This window comes from Corylus avellana, chromosome 3 (genome assembly GCF_965113065.1).
Source record: "Corylus avellana chromosome 3, dhCorAvel1.hap1.2, whole genome shotgun sequence".
Lineage (NCBI taxonomy): Eukaryota > Viridiplantae > Streptophyta > Magnoliopsida > Fagales > Betulaceae > Corylus > Corylus avellana.
This window is the reverse complement of record NC_142492.1, coordinates 14196663-14210986: the sequence shown is the minus strand read 5'-3', so window position 1 is coordinate 14210986 and position 14324 is coordinate 14196663. Positions and strand designations below refer to the sequence as shown.

The window sequence follows — 14324 nt, the reverse complement described above, 5'->3', positions numbered from 1 at the left end:
TAAGAAGTGTTTGGGGGTGGGACACCCAATGTCGGAAACTGAAGTTGGAAATATATATTTTGAATAGAAATGCTAGTTTTGGGGAGGAAAGGGTTAATTAGTTTAATTAGCTAGATAGTTATATGAATAGAGGAGTTGAAAAATGCTAATTATATAACCTTTCTCCAAATTATACAATCTTTAATACTCAAAACATGTTCTACAAATTTCAAAATAATCTCACAACCTTGTTACTGGTAATGTAAATAGAATAAAATTGAAAAAGAGTTACAACCTTATTTATAATTCCTCAAGAACAAGAGGAATGGACATTACATTAATAGAGCTCCACATTGCCTTCCACATGCCACATTGTCATCTAATATCTTCTTCTCATCGTATAGATATTCAAACCCCATATTCATCAGCTTTGTGGAATCACATCTAACTACTCTTTCATCTGGTCCTTCCAAAACTCTAATTAAAATGCTGTTAATGTCATAGTCAGAGAAAAGTCTTGTTCAGGCAAAGAACTAATTTTCTAAAAATTATTCTTAGAAGAAGGAAATTTGTTAATCAAATTTTAACTAAAAGTCTTACTCTTTTGCTATCTCGTATTCTGGAAACTTCTCCTGGAAGTAAACTGCAATTTGACTGATGGTTGGATTGGTGGCAGCACAGATGAATCTACCTTTCATTGATGGCTTTTCCATGCAGAAGATATGTGCTTGACAGATATCTTCAATGTGTGCAAGAGCAATTGAACCCCAAAGTTCTTGCAAAAACTTGAATGAATTTAACAAAAACAAATTGCTTGTGAGTGGTGATATAATTGTTTCCACACTTCCAGATGCATATGGAAGGAGGGTTTCTCCGCCCACAAGGCCACAAGGTAGTGATACAACTTCAAGCCTGCTATTTTCATTTTCATTGTATTTCAGCACCTCTTTCTCTGCTAAAGTCTATGATTTAGTGTATCCCTACAACAAAAGTTCCAGAATATTAAACCCATCACTAGGATTCCATGACTTCCACAGTTCAAACAGTCGGAATTTTCATTAGGGTAGAAACATAGTAATCAAATCATAACCACCAGTTAGTTGCTTAGAAAATTATCAAATGTCGGAGTCAGACATATGTTGTTGTGTTTATTTCCTTTTGGGTAGACTGGGATAATTATTTTATTATTGGGTCTATAATGGGCTCGACCATTCTATAACCAATTGCGGGAAAGCCATATAGTCTCACCCAATATATAAATGGAGTTCATTCATTAGACTTCATCTTAGGTTATCAAAAAAATTAGGGTTGAGACTAATCTTCTCCACACACACCCACAAGGACATGAATGCAGCTAACAATCAGAGAACGAAAACTCGTTGTTGAATAATAGAGATACGTTTGTCTATTTTATTTGTTATTCATATGCTACGAAGAAAAACATATTTATTTAGTTTCATTCTAACAATTGGCATCCAAGCCCAGTTTTGATCCTCGGACCCGTGGGTATTAATCAGGAGCGGAACTACATGGGGAAAGCCCCCAAGCCCATGTTTCTCCAAAATTTTAGAAATATGGGAAGGAATTACCAGTAGGAAATCATTGGCATAAGAAAAGGAGACATCAAAAGGTGTCCAACAGGATTCATCCATGCAAGACTTAAAAGAAGCTCCATCTTCTCTCAATGGTGAGGATGCCATCAAAGAGGAAGTGTAGATGAGTCGCTTAACCGTTTGTGAGCGGATACATGAATCAGCGATGGATCTGACCCCGGCAATAGCAGCTTCAGCTGTATCCTTGTACTATATTTCAGATTATCAAACTTTTAAGTAATTACCAAAAATAAATAAACGTGAAAATTTTGACAAGATTTAACTAAAAATTATAACGGAAGAGAATAATCGAAAGAAATTGAAGATTTAATACCCTTAATTGAAAATTTTTTAATTTTAAATCGTATAAAAATTTAGAGATGAATTTATGAAGATAAAGAAGTAACATGTTTGGAAATGGACAGACCTGGGAGCTTTGGGGGTCATGTCGCATAGGGGTGGCGACATGGAAGACATATTGGCAGCCTTTAATTGCAGGCTCAAAATCAGTGGGATTGTAAATATCAGCTTGAAAAAGCACCAATCTGTTGGCTGCGTTGGGCAAGGACTTGAGGAGATCTACTTTGGCTTCGTCTCCTGAAGAGATCGATGAAGGAAAACAAAAGATCATAAATAAAGTAAAAGAAATTGAATATATAAAACACCACAATCAGAGAGAGAGAGACCCAAGTTCCTGAGAGTTGCATGGACTGTATAACCTTTCTGTAAAAGCTTTTTCACAAGGGAAGAGCCAATATAGCCTGAACCTCCGGTGACGCAGACTCTAGTAACTGCTCTCTTCACTCTCTTCCATTTTGATCACACTACCCTAAAATTCGAAAAGCCATTTAACTATTTAAGGAAAAGTATTGCCTTTCGCAAGTTGCTGACCTTTTTTCCTCCGCATACACTTCTTTCGTGAATCATATCCATTCACCTCGTTATTCTATTGTTTTCCTTTTCCATTTCTTTTTCCTTTTTTTTTTTTCCTTTTTTTTTTTTTAAGTCCACGTAAACTCGTCCAACTATCACAAAATTACTAATGTCTTTCTAAACTTTAGTTGAGACAATATTCCTACCAAACTATCAAAAATTGTAAATGTAATTAAAATGTAATTTTTTTACAAATAAAAACAGAGTGGAAATTTAAAATTTTCTAGCTTTTTTCTTAAATTTGTTTCGAATTTATTGGATTATTTTTGTCTTATTAAAAAAATTAGGATCATTTTTGTTACTGGCCTTAGATCATTCCTTGCAGCTTCACCAAAGCCATTTTTTGGTTATTTTGGTGAGGTAATTTAACAAAAGTAACTTAAAACTTTACTTTTCAAACTCACTACTTTAACAATAAAAAAATAAAAAAAATAGTGAAATAAACAATACTTACCAAATATAAATATTAATGTTCACTCTTCTATTGATTAAACAACTTATTTTCCTCTCGTCTTTTTTGCTTTTCATTTCTTTCTCTTTTTTCTAAGATTAAACAAATCTTTGAAAAATAATATTTAAATGAAATAATTAAAGTGGATTGTTAAAATAGTGAGGCTACTGTGTGTGCTCTAAAAAGGTGAGTATGTTGTTAAAATAACTAAAAATGTATTTTTGGTTACTTTGGTAAGTAAAATTTGGTGAGACTGCTAGGAATGCTCTTAGGAGGGACCTTGGTTGAATTAAAAGTTTTGGAAAAGACACTGTCAATTAGGTGATAATTTAAGGGGGGATATGAAGACTTTTCCCTATATATATATATATATATATATATATATATATATATAAAATTCAAATTTGAATTAATGTTGTTTACTTGGTAATGTCATTTTTTTTTACATATATATAGCAGGATGTATGATCAATAGTAAATTTTATTCTGGGTGTGCCTTTATATATATATATATATATATATTTGCACGTGTCTTCATATATTTCCAAATCTGGTACTTTCATGCCATCTTGTGAGAGCATGGACCGCTTGCGAAAGAAGCATAGCAAGAGCCTCTACGCCAATCGTTCCTCATAGGATATATCCACTAGCTGTACGTGGTATAAACACAATAAAAGGAAAACACATTAATCTTTGTCAGTACTCTTCCATATCTGAGCCACCTCCGCCAGTGATTTTGCTGATGACCCATCTTCACTCAAAGCCCTTTCAGCTGCATTCTTTAATTCTTTCATTTTGCTCTTTAGCAATTTTCCTTCTTCTCCTTCAATTACCCCTCTTGCGTAGTTTGCAATATCTTTGCGTTCCACTAGGCCCTTCTCATTCACTTTGACCCTCAAAGCAACCTTTAAATCATCAGCTAGCAATACGGAGTTCATCCTTTGCTCCGCGTAGAGTGGCCATGCAATCAACGGCACGCCATGCACAATGCTCTCCAGGGTTGAATTCCACCCACAGTGGCTTAGGAACCCCCCGGTCGAGGCATGCTTTAGGATCTGCACCTGTGGAGCCCAAGAGGGCACCACTAGACCCAACCCTTTTGTCCTCTCCAAGAAGCCGCCGGGAAGAAAAGGAAAAGGATCCTTAATGCTTTGTACACTGAAGTAAGTTGCATTGGCAGCTTTCTCATGTGGGCTCCTCACAACCCAAACAAATCTCTGTCCACTCATTTCAAGTCCTAAGGCCAATTCATGTAGCTGCTCACATGAAAGCGTCCCACCGCTACCAAATGAAACGAATAACACTGAATTATTTGGCTGCTTATCCAACCACCTCAAACACTCGGAATCGTCAACCCCATGGTCTGAACCGGACTGAACAAGCGGTCCAACTGGGTAAACAGGTTGCCAGCCCTCTTTTCCTTCCATCAAAGCTTTAAAACAACCCGGTTCCAAATCAAGAAAGCTATTAACCATAATTCCAGCAGCAAGAAGGTATTGTTTGGCCATCTGTAGAATCCCTTTATAGGCCTCACTCTTTCTATCTTGAAACGGGTCCTCCAAATCCGTCCCATGGATCGGCACACAACCGGGTAATTTGACCGGTTCAGACAAGTGTCTGTACTCACAAGAGTATGTTTCATCAAGCTCTGGTAAGTAAAAGATCAACGACAAATCCATCGCGGTTGTAGTGTAAAAAAGGTAGGAAGGAACACCAAATTCTTTAGCCACATCGAAGGCGTCCGTACCAAATAAATCAACCACCAAGGCCACTAGCCGAGTTGACTCGGCTAAGACCCTGAAAGAGTCTCGTAGGGCTGGGAGGGACCGAGTCAGGGTGAGAGAGATACGGGTCTCAATCACAACGTCCTCCGGGAGGTCGTCGACGCTCACAGGAGGAAGAAATATGGAGGATATGGCATTGGGTAGGGCTTGAAGGGCAGCTTTTTGAGGTTTTATGGGTGAACCATCTGTGGGGATAAGTAAGGTGACGAGGAAATTGTGGTGGCTGGCGAGTCGTTTGGCGAGCTCAACGATTGGGATGAGATGGCCCATCCCTGGTGTGGGCAAAATGGCTACGTGGGGTATTTCCTGCACTTGCATGGTGGGTTCAATCGTCCAAGAAGAGGGAAAACAAAGGGTTTTTTAGAGACAAAGCCAAGGAAACAAGTAAATATATAATATTATATATAGAGATCAGAGATGAGTCATGAGTGGCGAGTGAATGAGTGATGCATGTGCTGCTTATGAGGTGTGTACGTGTTAGGAGTCCTCAACCCTTTGCAATCTCAACCTTGTGCTTGATTGTGGTCGGTTATGAATCCCGTAGAGTGACGCGGGCGCCTTTTGGTGCCTTGTGTAATGTGTGGGGACTAAGGGCATATAAATAAATAAATAAAATGTCATGGGTTAATAAGTTTTTTGTATTTAATTTTGTCCATATTCTTTAACAAATTCAATAAATCAATCATTTGATTTTGTGAGGATCTACTATTGACTTATGTGGGGTCCACATAAGTCTACAAATTTAATGATTGATTTGTAAGATGAGACAAATCAAATATGAAGAAAATATTGACCCCTAACATTTCTTAATAAAAAGTCATTGCCCTTCCGATTTTAAAAAGGGGCGAAATTGAAAAGGAATTGAAACATTTAATGATGAAATTGTAAATTTTTTAACTTTGAGGTTATGATTGCAAAATCACGTATATTTGGGTGGTATAAAAGCATTCACAATGGACTCTTTATTAAAGAAAGGGCAGAGTTTTCTTCCAAACTGAGTTGGATGAATTTTCTCTAACCTAGTATATAAAAGTGACATGTGTTCCTTTTTTTAATAACATGTGAGATGCATATGTTTTTTTAATAACATTTCTTTCAAGTTTGTCTCTACTATTAAAAAAATATGACTTTCACATGCTCAAATGACACATGTCATTATTATAAATTAGGTTGGAGGAAATTCCTCCAACCCAGTTTGGTAGAAAACTATCCTTAAATAAATGTTAAATTTGAGGAGAAAAAAATTACTTTATCAAATTTAGAGAACCACTTTTAAAATGAGTCAAACATCAAATTCTATTTTATATATATATATTTCTCTACTTTAATTAAATATTATTATTTTATTAGTTTTAAACCAATCGAAAGAGATGGGAGCAGATAAGCTTAAAAAAATTATATAACTTTAGCTTTTTAGCTCTTGGTACGTAAGGAGAATCTATGACACGAGTTAAATATAAAGTAGAAAATGGAGCTTGTTAAATGAGTGTTTTCATGAGTTTTGTTAGATTTTTAGAAAAAAAAGTTAAATATAAAGAACTCATTGTGAATGCTCTAAGTGAAATTTCTTCTTAAAATAATGTATCTCTTAGTTAAATTAATTATTGAGAAATTTTTTACTTAATCCTCTAAACTTTCATTGTTTTTACAATTACTTTTTTAAAGTGAAAAAAAAAAATTATTGATTTAGTGTATCAAATTTTAAAAAGTTTGTAATGTCACCTCTTACATTAGGGTTTAGTGTTAAATCAGATGGCAAAGAAATGAAATAACTTTTATACCCTTGTAAAAATTATAAAATTACAAAATTATCTTAATTAAATATAAATATATTTTAAAAAAATATTTGGAAATTTCTAGGGCCCGTAAAACTCCTAATGGAAGGGTGACAATGTAAATATTTTTAAGTTGGATATACTAAATTAAGAGTTTTTGAACTTTTTGAGGGTTATTGCAAAAATGATAAAAGTTCAAGGGATTAAATAAAGTTTTCCATTTAAAATAATATCCCATGTGATCAGGGCTGGCTCAATGTATTTTGGGGCCTTAGGCGAAACTTTGAAATTTGACCTAAATTTTTTTTTTTTTTTAAAGTAACAATTTTTTTTTTTTTTTATGTCAAATATGCTCTTGCATTACTGGGTCAAATTCTGCAATCATTTCAATTAGACTTAAAAAATTTCCATTATTTTCTCGGTAAATCTTTTCATTTTGTCCTCTAAATGAAAAAATTATTCTTACCAAGATTCTTTACTACAACAATAATTCTAAACAATACTCTTTTCCAATGATCTTTCTCTCTGTTAATTTATTCTTGGACAACTTGCAACAAAAACAAAATACTCTATCTAAATCTTTTGAATAGACTAGCCATCTTCTATTATGTTGCTCCCCATTTGATAACTTTCGTATATAATATGTACTAGAAAAATGCCTAGACTTCTCATCTTTAGGAAAATCTATATTATTGTATCTTATTGGACCATTTTCTACTAATAAATCTCTTAATTTTGCATCAATATTTTTCCATTGGCCAGAGTCATAAATATTTGTAACAATACACTACAAAAATCAGGGACTTTATTGACGTGGAAAATAGTAACTCATGTTTGCTACGTCAATAATTTTTGACGTGGCTAAATAAACACGTCAATAAAGTGTTTATTGACGTGGCGGATTTCAACACATCAAAAATTATTGACATGTCTAAATACCACGTCAATAATTTTTGATGTGCCATTATGACACACCAATAATTATTGACGTGTGTAAAAGCCACGTCAATAATTTATTGACGTGTAGAAAAGGCACGTCAAAAATTTTTGGCATGCCATTATTCCACACGTCAATAATTATAATTAATTATAATTATTATCATGCATATTGTATAATTAATTATATAATATGTATTAAAAAAATAGGTAGTAAATTAATTTTAATTGGTATATATGTATTGTATAAATTAATATTATCATGCATAAATCAAACATTTTATCATATTGGTATAAATTAATTGGTATATACGTATTGTACACCAATTAATATTATCATGCATATATAAATCAAACATTTCATTAATATTAATATGAAATGAAATGATAGCCATATTAATATGATATGATATTATCATGCATAAATCATTCTAGTAATATTTTAGCATAAATCATTCTAGTAATATTAATATGATAGCCATATTAATTTTTTAAAAATAAGACATATAGAATACATTTATTTTATAAGACCCGCAAACCCCACATGAACCCGGCCAACACAAAATATGTGTTCGGCGAGTCTTTCACTTATCTCAATTGTTCATTGATCCTACAATGGAAATGCCTAGAAGCTTGATCTGATTCTCGGTGAGTGGATTATTGAGCCCTCATGAAAAAATGGATTTTATTATCTTTACATGTAGAATATTAATTTATTTGTTCTCTAATTAGTTTTAAGTATATTGTATTTATAATGTGTTATATAAGAGAAAAAAAATGATATAAATTCAAAATTTAAAAATTTATCTTTCAATTATTGACGTGTACACATGTGGCACGTCAAGAAGTTCTTGATGTGTCACATGTGGACACGTCAAGAATTGTCCTCAGGAAGGCGCGAATCCAGCTAGCTGGGTTCTCCTTCTTTTTTTATTCTTTTTCTTTTTTTCTTTCTTTTTCCCTCCCTCTCTTTCTTTCTCTCCTGTGCGCCACAGCCCTCCCCTCCGCCACATTTTTTTCACCACCGGCCCTTTCTCCGTCTCCGTCACAGTCACACGCCAGTCACACGCATTCTCTCACCCGTGTTCTCTCTCTCACTAGCTAGCTCGCTACCGGCCGTTCTCTCTCTCACCCGCTCTCTCTCTCAGTGGTTCTCTCTCTCACCGATCATCACCGCCACTCCTCCCTCTGGCCGTCACGAGCTCTCCCTCCGGCGATTCTCCGGCCGCTTACGATTAGGTATATATATATATATATATATATATATATATTGATTGATTTGTTTATATATTATATAAATAAATAAATTATATAAATATATAATTTGCAGTGTATATTATTATATATTATATATTAGCAAATTAATTTTACATGTTTGTTTGAGATATTGTTGTGAATTAATTTGTAAATTTGTTTAATTAATTTATTTGTTTGGGATATATATTTTGTATGGTGGGAATATTGTTTGATGTATTTGCATATATGCATGCATGCAAAATTACGTACGTAAATTTTTTGAAATTAGGTTTTTTTGTGCAGGTTTTTGCATTTAGATTTAGACCTAAATTTTGTGTAGGTTTAGGTTTTTTTGTGCAAATTTTTACATTTAGATTTAGACTTAAATTTTGTGTATCGGTTTTGCAAATGCACGTTATCAGAACAAAAAAAAAAACAAAACAAAACAAAAAACAAAAAACAAAAACCAAAAAACTTGCTTAAACTGAAAAAATAAAAAATAAAATAAAATAAAAAATAAAAAATCAACAAATAACAAATGCATATCCATTTTGGACTTTAATTTTTGTTTAGATTTTGAAAATTTAGAACAAAGGAAAAAACAAAAGATAACAAATAATATAGCTAGCTGGATTTATTTTATCTACGGTCCCCACATATAACAAATGCATAAATATTATAAAAAAACGAAAAAAAAAAAAAAAAAAAAAAAACAACAGCAACAACAGCAACAACAAATAACTTAGCTAGGTTGATCTACTTTATCTAAGGTCCCCATGTATAAAAAATTCATTTAGGTCTTACAAATTTAGATTAAGTAAATGTCATAAAAAACGAAAAATAAAAAAATAACAACAAATAACCTAGCTAGCTAGCTAGCTAGATCTATTTTATCTAGGGTCCCCATGTATAACAAATGCATTTAAATTTGGACCTTAATTTTGTTTAGGTTTTGCAAATTTAGATTATGTAGATGTTATAATTAAAACTAGGGAAAAATATAAAAAAGCCCCTCAAACTACCAGCCATTTTTTATTTAGCCCCCTAATGTTTCAAAAGTGATAAAGTATCCCTCCAAACTACCAAACTATTGCATTTTGGCCACTCTGTTAGTCAAAACCGTCAGTTTGGACGGAAACTGCAAAACGACGTCGTTTTGTTGGGGGTTGGGGGCTACTTTATCACTTTCTGAACATTATAGGGCTAAAATGAAAACGGCTGGTAGTTTGGGGGGCTTTTTTATATTTTTCCAAATTTTTTTTTTTTCATAAAAGGGCATTGTAGTAACTTACTCATAACAAAACGACGTCGTTTTGCAGTTTCTGTCCAAACTGACGGTTTTGACTAACGGAGTGGCCAAAATGCAATAGTTTGGTAGTTTGGGGGGCTACTTTATCACTTTTGAAACATTCGGGGGCTAAATCGAAAACGGCTGGTAGTTTGGGAGGCTTTTTTATATTTTTTCCTTAAAACTAAATGTATGTGTTTATTTGTTAAAAATAAACAAAAAATTGAAACAATGTAATTAAAGAAATACACTAAAAAAAATAACAACTAACTAACTAACCTGGATTTATTTTATTCAATTAGGGTTCCAGTAACTAAAGTTATGGACAAGAGTTGGATGACAAAATCTAGAGATACGAGGGAATACAGAGATGAGTGTAGATTATTCGTGGACTTCGCAGTTATGAATTGTACAATCCCTAATGGAAAAATTCACTGCCCCTGTAAGGCGTGTCGTAATAAGTAATGCCACCCGCCGGGTTTTGTATTTGACCACTTGACAAGGGGTAAAGGAATAATGACTGCATACAGAAACTGGTATTATCATGGTGAGAAGCCTGTATGGTCTCCTATTGCAGTCTCTAATTCGACTACCACGATCATAGATGTGGGAATAAGTATAGAATAAGGTGAAAACATGCACGCAATGTTGCGTGATCTATTTGGCATGCAGGGTGTCATGGAAGACAATTGTGAGCCTTAAATGGTGGTGCAGGGGAATGAAGAAATTGTGAATGAAGAAGCTGCTGAATGTGACGTACTAAAGTACTACAACTTGCTTAAAAAGGTAGAGAAGCCACTTCATGATGGGACCAAACATAGCAAGCTTAGTGCTACTGTACATCTGTACAACTTGAAGTGCTTTGGCAGACTTAGTAATACGATATTCTCCTCTTTCCTTGAGTTCATCAATCAGTTACTATCTGCGAGTGATGAAGCTTTGCTAGTTAATACATATGAGGCGAAAACGTTTCTAAGGGACATGGGACTCGGGTATGAGAAGATCCCAGCGTGTCGTAATGATTGTATGTTATTCTAGAAGAACAATAAGGATTTAGATTCATGTATCGTTTGTGGAGTATCTAAGTGGAAGGATGAAATTCATTTGGATGAGGATAGTCAACCCATATCATCGAGTAAGAAACGCCCGGTCAAGGTGTTGTAGTGGTTTCCACTCATACCACGACTACGGAGGCTGTTTATGTTAGAGCATACTGCCCCCTATATGAGGTGGCATGCAGAAGGCCGAACTAAGGACGGTGTATTGAGGCATCTGGCTGATGATGAAGCATGAAGGGCATTCGACGATTTACATCCAGACTTTTTAGTGGACAACAGGAACGTTAGGCTTGGACTAATCTTGTATGGATTTAATCCATTTGGGAACATGAGCACAACCCACAGCACTTGGCCTGTAATGCCTGTACCGTACAACTTGCCTCCTTGGACGTGCATGAAACAAACATCTTTTATACTATCTCTGATTATCTCGGGCCCAAAGTTACCTAGAATGGATATAAATGTCTACCTTCAACCCTTAATTGAGGAGTTACAAGAACTATGGACTGTAGGTGTACGCACATTTTACGTCTCCGAGAAAAATAACTTTGTGTTGCGAGCGCAATTGATGTGGACAATTAATGACTTATCGGCATATGCAGATTTGTTCGGGTGGCCTGACAAGGGTGAGAAGGCATGTCCCTACTGTATGCACTCGACAAGGTCCAAGAGGTTAAAACACGGCAAGAAATATTGTTATATGGGGCACAGGTGATACTTGCCCATGCATCATCCGTGGAAGAGGAACAAAAGAACATTTGACGGCAAGCAAGAACTAAAATGTGCCCCCGATGTGCCAAGTGGAGATGAAATCCTTAGACAATTAAAAGAGATGGCATTTGGGGATGAGAATGCCGGTAAGGCAAAGATGGATAATAAGAAAAAAGACAAGAAGCAGAAGAAAAGTGGGCCTACAGAACAAGGATAACAGACTGCTAATGTATTGTGGAAGAAGAAAAGTGTTTTCTTTAGGTTGCCGTATTGAAAAGATAATTTATTGCGGCATAACCTTGATGTCATGCACATTGAGAAAAATGTGATGGACAACATACTTGGCACAAAACTGGACATTCCAGGAAAAACGAATGACAACCTCCAAGTCTGCACAGACTTACAAGAAATGGGGTTGAGACATACACTTCATTCGTACATGGGCGAGGATGGTCAAACATATATGCCCCCAGCTTGCCACACGATGTCTAAGGACAAGAAAACACATTTTTTGAAAGTACTTCGAAATGTAAGGGTGCCAGACGGATATGCCTCCAACATTTCCCGATGTGTACGACTTAATAATCGTACGATATCCGGTTTGAAGAGTCATGACAGTCACGTCATTATGCAACAACTTCTCCCTATTGGATTGCATGGATCACTGCCAGGTAACGTGGTTAGACCATGATGTGGTATTTTTGTGACCAAAAATATTAATTATAAAAATAACCACTCGCAATAGGACGAATCTTTGTAGGATACGGCTATAGAGAGGGTGTCGAACCTCAAGGACTGTAGGGGTTTTATTATCAAAATTTAAAAGATTAAAATTAACTTAATTGAAAAGAGATTTGTTTTGATTTTCTTTAAAACTAAAGTGCATGAAAATGAAAGAGATTTAAAATAAGAGAGAGAGTGTAGGGTATTGACTTCACCTCTATCCGCACAACAATGGCTAATTATAATTATTCCCAGAAATTCATTCTATACATGTTATAAATAAACAAGAAACTACCTTATTAAAGAATAAGCATAATCTATCTTCGGTTGGTACGGATCGTCCACCTAACCACTAAGATGCGGTACGACCCGTCTTCCCTAGGTATAAATTATCAAATTCTTTAAAAGGATACATACAATCAATGAATAAGTGTAACCCATCTTCGGTTGGCACGGATTGTCTACCTAAATTACACTAAACTAGGGTGTAGTACAATCCGTCTTCCCTAGGCATGACCTATCAAATCCTATTGATCATATGTCAATTAAACCCATTGTATAACCATCATCCTTATAATCACAGAAAACAAGAATGATTTGATTTCAATAAAAGTAAAATACTTTCTAAGACAAGGGAAGAATTTCACAAATGTTGATATTGAAATTTAAGAACAATTGCATTTAATAATTAAGAACATAAATCAATTATAGCAATCCTCAGGGTTATACAATCAACATGCATAAATTGAAAATCTAAAAAATAAATACAATCAAACCATTGTACTTGGATAGGGCTACATCAACACCCTATTACAGAATTAGCCGCTCATCGGGGTGCTAGGATGGCCTCCTGCCATGGATTATCTCCTCTTCAACTTGTCAAGCCTCCAAGAAGATTTTTGTATCTAAAACTAAACACACCTTCTCTTGAAGGTTAAGGGTCTATTTATAGGGAGCAAGCCAGTCCTAGAAGCCCTAGGAAACCTAGAAATTTCGGAGATTTAAGTCCAAGTCCAATTAGGATAAAGAAAACCTAAGTCCAAATTGGACTAGGATTCGCCTAGAATTGCATTCTTATCTTGCGGGGCGATTTTGGCATTGCGGCGCTCCGAATTAGTAAAATACTATTTCACTATGATTTTTAGAAATTTGAGTTAGCTTTCCAGTGCCGCTTGAATCACCTCAATCAGATATTTGAACTGAAAGTTATGGCTAAAATACCGAGACATATGCAGAATCCAAATTTGAATCAAATCCGATTTTGACTCCAATTTGAGAAATTCCGAATTAATCCTTTTCTTTATTTGATTTAAACTTAACCATGATTGGTTAAGTTTAACCATATCTTCTAGGTCTTCTCAGAGTGTGCTTTTAAACCCAAAATCAATGGAATTAATTGCATCTTGATTTATAACCTGAAAACACAAAAACAAAACAAAATCAAACAAATAACAATGCTAAGGAATTAACATATGCAAATTAAGGGGCTTGAATGTGCAACATTCGACGCTTATCAGACCACTTGTTGGGATGTCTGCATTCTTTAGGGGCCTATGTTCAACGTCATTGACACAAGAGGATATGGACTGACTAGAGGGTGACATTTGTATCACTTTGTGCCAGATGGAACAGATTTTCTTCCCCACTTTTTTTACCATAATGGTTCACTTGGTCGTGCATCTTGTCTATAAATACCGACTCGGTGGACCGGTATGGTATAGGTGGATGTATCCGGCAGAGAGGTAAAATAACTTTACGATTATTCATCAATTTATTTTTCCTCCATTATAAAACTGTCACTAACTATAATGAATAAATTATGTTCATATGTAAGTAAGAGCCTTGGGGGGTTTAAATC

The 14324-nt window shown here is 34.7% G+C and overlaps 1 protein-coding gene and 1 pseudogene across 2 annotated transcripts; both read right to left on the bottom strand.

Annotated features, from left to right (window-relative positions):
* Positions 1 to 172: 172 nt before the first annotated feature.
* LOC132174281 (NADPH HC-toxin reductase 1-like) lies at positions 173 to 2387 on the bottom strand (annotated as a pseudogene). The gene is made up of 5 exons (XR_015911695.1): positions 2258 to 2387; positions 1999 to 2168; positions 1569 to 1781; positions 580 to 959; positions 173 to 468 (listed from the first exon to the last, which is right to left on the bottom strand). The product of XR_015911695.1 is annotated as an NADPH HC-toxin reductase 1-like (transcript).
* Positions 2388 to 3542: 1155 nt separating this feature from the next.
* LOC132175442 (hydroquinone glucosyltransferase-like) lies at positions 3543 to 14006 on the bottom strand. Its single transcript, XM_059587393.2, has 2 exons — positions 13989 to 14006; positions 3543 to 5045 (listed from the first exon to the last, which is right to left on the bottom strand). Exons 1-2 carry the CDS (start codon positions 14004 to 14006, stop codon positions 3642 to 3644), a joined length of 1422 nt encoding a protein of 473 aa, XP_059443376.2. The 3' UTR covers positions 3543 to 3641.
* Positions 14007 to 14324: the final 318 nt, after the last annotated feature.